Below are 10,207 nucleotides of genomic sequence, written 5' to 3'. Positions count from 1 at the left end.
GGGGGGGGTACAAGTTCGTGTCTAGTTGATATGGGCTTCAAATTTTGATAGGTTAATTTTAAACGGTGGAACTTTACATGGTTACGGTTTGCCTTTGTACATAATGGAGTTCTCTACACGTTTTATACTTTTTTTAAAAAAATTAGATGATACGATTAACATGTTTAAATTCAAACTACCCTTGAAAGAATCGCATTTAAATAAAAATGTAGTGATAAACCTTCAGCAGATTCTGCTATAAAAATTCAGAGAAATTACAAAACTAGTGTCGATTACGACTGCCATGATTCTACTCATGTTCTACTCTTTCAGATCGAGATGGAGCGGCAGGCTGCGGTACAGGCAACACTGGAGGGCCGAAAGGCCAGCTCTGGAGGCGAGTCACTCGCAAGCAGGGTAAGTGTTCAAAGGCGGGTCCCTTGTATGGACACATGAGGGTGGCACGTTCTGTGACGTGTTTCAGGGGTGGACATACATATTAATCGTTGATATCTGGCTGCGCAGATCGTCCAGATTGCGCTGGAGCGCGCTCTCACCTCCACGGCGATGCCCAGCGACACGGCCTCGTCCGCGGCCACTACCGCGTCCGCGTCGTCGACCGCGTCCACGACTGCTGCGCCAAGCACGAAGTCTACCCCTACTGCGACCTCCCCTTCGACAACCACCCGCGCACCAACAACGACTTCCACGACGACACGCCCCACCACCACGGCCAGGGGGACGAGCACGAGGTCTGCCACGCCGAGGGCTGTTAGTTCGCGCGGCAGGACGACGACAACGGCCAGGGCGACGGCCAGCACGAGCACTTCCACGTCGACGACAACCACGTCCACCACTACTGCGACGCCAGATGTAAGCCTATTGCCACAAGAGGGCGGTATTATTTTAATTAAGTATGAAAACACCTGATATTAGATGTCCTATACATAGTTTTACAAAGCAAAGGTTCTGCTCCCTAATCTAATGTTTTATAAATGCTTTTGATGTTTAGGTTGACGGGCCCCTCGACATACCTCTGGGCGTGCCCGCTGAGCCGGCCGGCGGGGAGCCGTCCACCTCCAAGCCGGGTAGCAAGATCTCCCTGTGGGTAGTGCCGCATGGCGAGGACGACGGGGATAAGGCTGACGCTCCCACACTGAGCCAAGTAAGTGGACAGCGAGTTATGGCTATGGCACCTTTTTGGTCTGTAAGTTGACGTTTTTGTTACCAATACCTCTACGACCGTTTGCCGTTTCCTAATCATTTTCTACCGCAGTAGCTCTTGAAGAGTTGACGGGTGAGTCTCCGACACTTGGCACACAAACCGTTTAAATCGGATAATGATTTCCAGACGCTGTTAACAGACAGCCAACTCCTAAAGATGATCCTGGCACTAGGTCGCGTGGGGGAATCGAACGCTCGATCGGCTGATGGTCCAGATTACGACGAGTATGATGGCGCAGACGACGCTACAGAAGGGGTACTAGATTGTGCTATACGTTCAAACGCGTTCCTTTTCATTGGATGGCTTAACTGTCGTGGGGTTCCATTTCATTACCATCGTCATCACAGGCTGCGGGATTAATTTTCATAACTGACAATATTCGAAACTAGCGCCACTACCCATAAATCTTTCAAACTAAAATAAATATAAAATTCACTTTCCTGTTGCTGCGACATTCGGTTCTTCTCTTTCTTTATAGGTCATAGGACGATCAGTTGGCTGTCGGATCCACTTCCTTCTGAACACCTGTCTCTTAATGGTTTCCTCCTTTCAGGCAAATTCTCTTTGGTCTACCTTTTTCTACTGTATGCTCGTCACGGTTCACACAATTCTTGCTCTGTTCGTTTTTTCACCACTCTCATGCACCGCCATGTTTCAGGTTCCGCATGTCTCATCCTCATATCAGACTGATGACGAAGCTGGCGCCTCTGTCCGCCTTGGCATAGGCCAAAACAGGGTAGCACCAAAAAGCAAATCAAGTTCCTCTTCCCCGAGGCCCAAGGCGTTGAATCCAGCAGCGGGCGACGCTCCCGATTTGGATGACACCCTGGCCTTCCTGTCACCCCCCTCTAGTCAAATCACGGTACACCATTTCATGATAACTCATCGCCCCAGCTAACATTTGCTTTCGACGCTTAACTCGTACCGATTCGCCTGGCGTGTTATGTCTTTAACAAGCCCTATAATTTAAATTTCCTCATAATTTCTATTGCTTCCCTGCGGTCACCCCTTTGCAGCTTATTAACTCTGAAAAGCCAATCCCGATGCCTTAACCTACCCCTTTCTCTGCTGCACTCTTTCAGTCGGCTGCCGCCGCTTCGCTCCCCGTGAAGAAGACCCCCGAAACTCCCCAGTTAGATGAGCATTCTCACGACCACGACGCAGAAGACGCCGCTCTATTCGCATCACTGCTTATGGCACCAGGATCTGCCGGGCATGGCTTGACGGTATTCTTTTTGAACGCTTCCTCTATTTTTCAGTGGGTGGTGCCAAACATGGACACGAATTCACAAATACCAGGTGGTTGATTCGCCGGTGGCGGAAGTGGGTGACTCCTATAGTTGGACTCAACCACACGCTCGCGTGCACTGAGAAAAAATTTTGGTGCCAGGCACTAAAACTTTAGTGCCCAGGTCGAAAGTTTTTCGACGCACTGAAGTGTTTAGTTCCAGGGGCAAAAGGCGTTTAGTGCGCCGGCTTTAGTGCCAGGCGCTAAATAGATCAGGCAGTGGCACTAAAGAATATGCAAGCTCAGGCATTAACTAAAACTTTTCCCCGAACATAAACTGGGTACGATGACACGGACAATATTTTTAATGGATTTGGTCCAAACTCTGTAGCCAGGAAGTGCAATAGTGAAGTTGACTTCCATACGGGTGGAATAGCCTTGCACTATCCGTTCAAGTCTCCTTTCAAAAATCAACGCCATAGCACCGAGTGGCGGCAACTGGCGGCACCCTAATGTAAAGTGCGCGAATAATTCAAGAGAACTGCCCAAGCAGCTGATGCTGTGTGCACCCGGGGCACCCAGCGAGATACAATCCAGGCATTTCGATAGTGGTGCCATCTAGCGGTGACATCTGAACTACTCAATCATGCATACTTCGTGCATCAAACAAAGTGCACCTCCGGCTATAGCACAAGACGTGTTTGGCGCCTGGCGCTAAACCCCATTATTGCTACGCCTCGGAAATTCTATTGGCCAGCACTAAAAGTTTTGCCACGAGGACAAAGTGGGACGCATTAAACAAGTGTTTAGTGCCGGGCACCAAATTTTTTTCTCAGTGTGCCGCGTGCTATTTGCCTATCCGGCGTAAGGTGACATGGTCTGATACGATAGGCAACCCGGCCGCCCGCGATGGGCTACTCAATTCGTAGATCAACCCCGAAAAGTCAGCCTACAAAGTCCATTTCTATCTGCAATGCTCTTGATGCGATTGTTCAGAGTGTTCCCCTTGCAAACGTGGCACCACCCACAAAAATACCAGCATCCCCTCTAATATATTTTCCCTTGCTAACTCACAAACAACTTAAGCCTCTTTTCTTTTTGCCGCATTTGCTTGATTCCGCTTGACCCTCCAGGGCCCGCAGCAGCAGCTCCAGATACTTCAGGCTGCGCTGGGCAGTGGTGCAAACCTTAACGACCCTAGAACTAAGGAGCGACTGGCGTCGCTGCTGGCAGCCCTGGTCGTGGCTCGGACCAGGGCGGGTGGTGGCACTGGCACCCCTGGGGTGAAGGCCCTCGGCGCGACCGCGCTTCGCGCTAATCCTACGGTACCTTATTAACGCTTATCTGCTTTCATACCTCATAATATCACGACCACAGTCAATTTTTTTTCTTGACATGCATTGCCTGGTCAATTTGGTCCATTCATAGTCCAAGTATGCTTCCAATGACGTAAAAAAAAACAAACAAAGAAAACACCTGGACCAAAATTACAATGAACTGCACAGCTTCGACATTTCATCCGAATGGGTCTTCTCGATCTGGATGTCTTTTTCACCACATGCACTGCGAGGTTCTGACACACTCACTCGCTGTATCGTTCTGTGCTCTGTCTCTTTTCACCATGCACATTGTTGCAGGGCATGGCTGCCGCAGCGGCGAGAGACGCTGCCCTTCTCAGGGCCCTGCTCACCTCTGGTGGCGGACTCTCGAGCCCCACTAAGGCAAGCTGCATGACGGTCTTAACCTTACGAATTTCTTTTACTTTATCTATCCTTATCTATCCCCCATCCCTCTTCTCGTTCTACTCTCCATCCCTCTACTCATTCCTTCCCTCTACTTATTCCTTCCCTCACTCTGTCCTTCTTCCCTTACCTTCTTTCTAGCGAGTGATCGACTCATCGACTGAAGCAAGGACACCTCCGGTGACTACGTGCTGTTACTGATGGTGACCCCGCCGCAGACACATCGCGACACAGACGGACATGACATATCATCATTCATACTCATAGTTTCATAACCAATTCGTGCTGTTTTCATTAACACACCCGCTAAATGTATTTGTATGACTTTGTGCAAACGTTTATGCTAAAGTTAAACCTACGTTCTGTTTCGTACAAATTTGTAAGCCAAAAAGGCACGATTTCCTACAAGAGAATGAACAAAACAATGCAGAAATATGTGCGAGAATATTTATTACTTATATTTGCACAAATAAAAGATACAAATCCAGTCAGTGGGTAAGAAATTGGTTCGGAAACCACGTGCTTTTGGTGCTGTTTCGTTCTTTGAAAAATCTCCTTTCATGAAATCATTGTTAACTTAGTGAGATTGTTCTTGAAATTTGGCGATAAAATCACGGCCATGATAACAATTTTCAAAAAGTATGCACTCACCAATAAAGTAAAACACGTGTTTTGTGAACGATTATAAGACCTTCGCCAAACGACCGCGTGCTCAGCTGTGAGCGCGCGTATCGTTGGCTCCCGTGTTCAGCCTATATGACATCTCCCGCTATCGCAGCTCTCCTCGCCCTCCCCCTCGCCCACTGCCGCCGCGGACGCGGCCTTGCTGTCAGCCCTGCTCGGAGCTGGCGGCGGTCACGGCCTCGGCGGGCCTTTCGGAGGTCGCCCCGTCAGCTCCACCGAGCAGACCCTCAGGGACCAAGCGCTCATCACGGTAAGCGGGACAGCCCGAGCTTGTGGCAGGGCAAGCCTTGGTCAAACGAAAGGCCAACTGCAAGCTCAATGCAAAACTTGGCGCCTTCCAGGAGCTGTTGCGAGCCGGACAGCAACAGCCGCCGCCCTCCAGGTCTCGCTCCAGGCAGAGGCCGTCGACGACCTCCAGTACATCGGCGCCCGCCGTCGGGGACGCGGAGGCCTCTGCAGACTCGAACGCGACGACGCCCACTTCAGCCGCGTCCGAGGCCCCCGTCACCAAGAGGCAGAGGAAGAGACCCGCCTCTTCCACTCCGCGGCCCACGGACTTCCGAGGCCTGTTCGGATTCCAGGACCCGCCGAGGGGAGCGACGTCAGACATCGTGAGTATGGCTGGGATAGCTGGCCGGCGCCGCGTGGGCCAACCGGCCGCCGGGCAGCCCAGCGCGTTGGGTGGCCTACGCTACAGGCGCAGGGGCCACTCCTCGCCCGCTGGGCTTTGCCCGTCGTGAGGAATCCGTTAAATAGCCGCCCCGCAACGTTACCGTTTCCGTAGAACGCAAAACTCAACGGCTTTTAATGGAGATAATATAGACCGCTTTATTTAAAGGATGTGATGCACCAAACGTGTTGAAACTCAGTACCTATGTGTACCGTTTTGTCGTTGCTTCTCTCTCATTGTTTTCCAGTATCGAATATCTAAGAACTCTCGAGAATTTGCCAATGTTGCAGGGGGGTGAAGAACCTGGACGTGACCAACCACTTGTGACGGCCGCCATCAACGTGACCCGTGCCGTGTCCCAGTTCATGGGCCTGGTTATTCAGGTGAGTGTTCGATATCGTTTGTTTTTGATGTAGTTGCTGTTTAGGGGGAGTAGCGGGGCTATTTTGTGTTGGTTGCAAAGTGGTGGGATTTTGTCTCCTCGTGTTTTTTTTATTATTATTCTTACCGCGGTCAACTACTTGCATGGCGGCATATCGTAACTAAACAGCCTTGTAGGTAGTTTTGCTTTTGTTCCTCATGCAAGCTTCTCATGCAACTCGCTCAGCTTGTTTGTCATTTCATTGGTGATCAGGCCATCTCCCCACCTTAGAGGAGTATCCATGGTTTCATAGACAAAACAATACAGAGATTGAAAAAGACAAAAAAAATATATATACAAAAAAAATAATACAAAAATATCACTGAATGAATAGAATGTTTTAGATAAATATGTATTAGCCTCACTACTGTCTCCAAAACTTAAGTTTTGGCCTATCGTTTCTGGAAGTAAAGAGAATCGACGTCGCGACATTGGTTCACAATCTCATTGGGTTGAGGCTCGCTTGTCGCCGCTTGCTGGTGATGGGGACTGTTCCGTGTTCCAGGGCATCGGCAAGGCGTTCAAGCCGCTGGTGTTTGGACAGGCCGGCCCCAGTTCCAGTTCCAGCACGGGCGGCTCCCACTCCGGGAGCGGGCTGGCCGCCCTGGTTAACGCCCTGGGCGCCAGCAGCGGCTGAAGTCCGGCCCTCTATCCCCCCCCTCCCCGTGCTGTTCCAGGGTGCCGCCAACTCGTTCCAGTCGTTCGTCAGGCAGAGGACCAACGGCCTCGCGAACCTCTTCAACAACTGGGGCGCGGGCAGCGGTTAGGACCCAGAGTCGCGCCGCCCAGAGCCGCGCCGCGCCGCCGTCGTCCACCTCATCTCAGGGACTCGGTTTAGATCACTGTGGACGACGCGTCGAGGCTGTTCGGGGATCCCCCCCTCTTCTAGAGACCGTGCCTTTGTACGAATAGCGACCGACACCCTGCTCTCGGCTGACGCCGCCGGCTGCCCGTCCTATGCATGCGATAAACTCACTAGTGAAAAGTGAAAATGGCGTAATTCCTCGGACTTCCCATTGAACTTACGCCCTTCTTACTTTTAACCAGTGAACAGTGATCTATGCCATTCTGTGAACGTTTCCGTAGCCGCCCGCCCTCGAAAGTTGTCGGCGGAATGAGCCCTTGCCCCTTGCTTTGTTTCTGCTCGGAGCGAAGTGATTTCGTGCTCGGCGGGCAATAAACAATTGCGGCCACGCCCTCCGTATCGATATGAGGCCAGCCTGACGAGTGGTCGCGTGCGGAATGGAGCGCTTTGTTTTCCCCGAGCGGGTTGGCTGGCTGGCTGCGTGCGAACTGCGGCATCAGCCCCGACTGGTTGGCCTCACCCATCGGTCTGATAACGGCGTAAGTCAAATGAGTTACGCTATTTAAACGATGCATTCTTGGCCGCGTGTGCTGTTCTCACAGGGTCAGCCGAGTTCTCTCAGTACTTGCCAGCAGGTACTGTTTCAGATTTGAATCAAAATTGACTTAAAATAGGATTTAGATAGTTGTTGGAAATTGGGTATGTGAGGCCGATTTGACTGTTAAGATGCATTTCAAAAAGGGGACACCAATATTTTGGGGTGAATTTCTTTTGCACTTGATTGATCAGATCTATAGTAAACACTAAAACAGGCAAACCGCAACTTTTTATACCTGCCGGCCATAGTGTTCCTCAAATAACGAAGGCAGAACTATAGCAGGTAGAACACAAGTGTTCCTGATTGTTAAACAGCTTCCCGCCTCTACTACCACGATAGACGATAGTAGCGGGGGTAAAGGGTAGACAATTTAGAAACCTCTATACGCTCTATTTGCTAGTCTTCTTCCTATGTTAGCTGAAGTACACTATATACATGGAATTTGAAGTAAGGGTGACGTAAATAGATAATAGAGATGTATTGTGTGGTTTTGCCATTTTCTTTAATTTAAAAAAGAGTGCTGTTTAAGTGGGAATTTTAGGGAGAAGGAGGAGGAACCATCTAAGACAAATTAGTCACGTTTTAGATGTAGGATATTGGCGGGTGTTTTCTTTCCACTCATTGGTGTACTACATTTAGAGGACTGGCTCTTGATTTGCTCATAGTAAGTACATTGTTCTATTGTGAAAGGAGTTCTGGTACGACTTACTTTTCGAGTTTAGACTGAGAATATGTGCACATCTGAATCCCGAGACAGATGAGTCAAACTGTAGTGTTAATGTGTACAAAGCCTGTTGTTTTTATTTATTTTTCTTGTTGAGGGGCATACTATGCAATTGTTTTCCTTAGTGTCATCATGTTCATGAACGAATAACTTAAATTGATAACTTTGCATGATGACATTAACAAGAGAAAATGTCGTAGTATGCCCATATCTGTAAATAATGTGCAATATTAAGATATTAAATGCGTGTGTGTGTGTGAGTGTGAGAGAAAAAATGAGTCCGTGTTTTTTTAAATGATATTTTTGTAATTGAGTGTGCTACAAATTGTGTCATGAAATAATTTCTGGACAATTTTGTTCTGTACTGGTGGAATGATTTTTTGCAACATAACTTTATTTTGCTGTCTCAAAAAGTGTAAATAAACGAGGCGAAAATACGAAATGTGATTTCTACCCTTCTCCGTCAAACTTCACTGTGTGTATGACAGAACTGCCCAAAGTAAGCGGCGCCGGCTGTGGCGATAAATAACACCCCCATCCGGTCCATTTTCTGGCAGGGTACCTTACTCCAGGGTGCTGACGTCAATGCTCGGAGCGGGCGCAGGGCGCACGCATCGTATCGTTACGTCATTCAAATCTTGTAGTGTGCGGCCGGGTCAGAGAATCGTAACCCACCGAGTCGACTCGACGAGTTACACTCATTTTTTTCCACGGCCTAAGAGCCTCTGATGGTTTCGGCCGAGGCCGCGTTCAAAAACTGCCACCCTCGTCGCATTATTTTGAGAAAAGAAAGGAGCAGAGCAGAGACGAGACTGCCAGGACATCGACCCCACACGGGGAGGGACGTCTCGGAGACACCGCAATCGGGTTCACACCAATTGCAGTGGATGGGTTGCCCTGGCCAAGACCATAGTTTTGTATTCATTCGAATTTGCACCAGACGCGGTACAAGGTGCATTTGACAGGAGAATGGGGAGGGGGGGGGAGGGGGTGCACCGCAGGCTGCCTACATACTTTGGGTTTTGTGGCACAGATTTCCCACCTTTCAGGCTGCTCAGTACAGACGCGCCTGCATTACACACTTTAGAACAGTACTCTGGGCAGATTCTGGGATCACATGCGATATCGATCGACGGCCAAGGCTCTTGGCGTTTACGTTGATCTTGGTGTCGCTCCCCCTCCCTTTCCTTTCTCTCTTCTGTCCGCATCTATTCGTCAATGTAACAAAAATTTGAACTCATTCGCTGTCTAAAAATTGGCCTCAGGCAAACGGATCACTTTTCGTCATGAAGGTGAACCGAAACCCGTCATAGTGGCCTAGATAATACGCGCCTGATTTTGTGACATTATGGGACCAATTTTTTTGAGCGGGTTGGCTTTCAGGGAAGTCAGCTCGAGTGACACAGTGCCTCCAGGGCCGCGACTGGTTGCCGCCCGAGATGAAATAATAAGCGAGCACACGGCCGCGTTCGAAACGCCTTTTCCCCTCGCTGTCTTTGAACGCGGTCCGAGCCTCGCCATGCCCCGCCATGCCCCGCCATGCCCCGCCATGCCCCGCCATGCCCCGCCAGGTCCCCGCGGAGCTCGCGAGGCAGCAACGGAGTCGCCGAGTGCCCGCGCCCCGCGCCTATGGACCGGCCGCCACCGCCTTCGGCCGGAAAGGCTGCAGATTCCAGTGCGGCGGTTGCCAACCTGGCCGTGCGGAAAGCGCGACCGCTCGCGAAGACGGCGCCGCAGGTGCGCCAACCAACTGCAGCTGCTCAATGGTGAGTTTCAACGTTTTCGCAGATCTATTCACGTTTTAGATAAGTGTTTTACTGTGCATCTGGGGGAAGCTATCAGCATAGTTGGTGTTTGGTGTTCTGAACGCTGCGAGGGATGGCGTTTGTGGCCCGCCCTCCGCGTCAGGTTGGCACCTCCTCCGCCTTTGGTGTTCGTGTGTATGTGTGTGAGTGTGTGTGACTTCATTCTCTTGTTGTTTTCTTGTCTGGTTCGCGGTGCGAGAGAGATGGTGATAGACACCACCGTCGTTGGAGGGGGCTCCGGCGGTGGTGGGGCCGCGGCGAGCAGACGACGGGAGCGGGGACGAACGGGCGTAACTGAGAGGAGGGGCGTGGCGGGGCAGGAGGAG

The 10,207-nt window shown here is 50.5% G+C and overlaps 2 protein-coding genes across 7 annotated transcripts in view; both read left to right on the top strand.

The window, feature by feature from the left end:
- Nucleotides 1–185, top strand: part of LOC113206630 (mucin-2-like) — a 50,086-nt gene extending 49,901 nt beyond the window's left edge. The window contains exon 14 of the mRNA XM_052273348.1: nt 147–185. Coding sequence (XP_052129308.1) covers nt 147–185 — 39 coding nt within the window. The remainder of the gene's footprint in view (nt 1–146) is intronic.
- Nucleotides 38–8,518, top strand: LOC113206631 (mucin-5AC-like). 6 transcript variants are annotated; one of them, XM_052272745.1, is made up of 10 exons: nt 38–396; nt 505–852; nt 992–1,144; nt 1,863–2,066; nt 2,287–2,430; nt 3,566–3,757; nt 4,953–5,108; nt 5,200–5,469; nt 5,819–5,911; nt 6,627–8,518. In XM_052272745.1, the coding sequence occupies exons 1-10, from the start codon at nt 319–321 to the stop codon at nt 6,714–6,716; spliced, it is 1,728 nt and encodes a 575-aa protein (XP_052128705.1). In that variant the 5' UTR covers nt 38–318; the 3' UTR covers nt 6,717–8,518. The 6 variants fall into 6 exon arrangements, with proteins under 6 accessions (XP_052128705.1, XP_052128700.1, XP_052128713.1 ...); XM_052272740.1 differs by having other exon boundaries at nt 6,455–8,518; XM_052272753.1 differs by lacking the exon at nt 1,863–2,066 and having other exon boundaries at nt 6,455–8,518.
- The last annotated feature ends 1,689 nt before the right edge of the window (nt 8,519–10,207 follow it).

Source organism: Frankliniella occidentalis, unplaced genomic scaffold, assembly GCF_000697945.3.
Source record: "Frankliniella occidentalis isolate FOCC.00 unplaced genomic scaffold, Focc_3.1 Scaffold7, whole genome shotgun sequence".
NCBI lineage: Eukaryota > Metazoa > Arthropoda > Insecta > Thysanoptera > Thripidae > Frankliniella > Frankliniella occidentalis.
This window is presented reverse-complemented; position numbering and strand designations above follow the sequence as displayed.

Bases quoted from the DNA above. Each gene is read 5' to 3' on its own strand.
- LOC113206631 (XM_052272740.1), top strand. From the start codon at position 319: ATGGAGCGGCAGGCTGCGGTACAGGCAACACTGGAGGGCCGAAAGGCC. The intron at 2,431-3,565 runs GTATTCTTTTTG...TTGACCCTCCAG, and splicing joins CTGCCGGGCATGGCTTGACG to GGCCCGCAGCAGCAGCTCCA. The intron at 5,109-5,199 runs GTAAGCGGGACA...GGCGCCTTCCAG, and splicing joins GGGACCAAGCGCTCATCACG to GAGCTGTTGCGAGCCGGACA.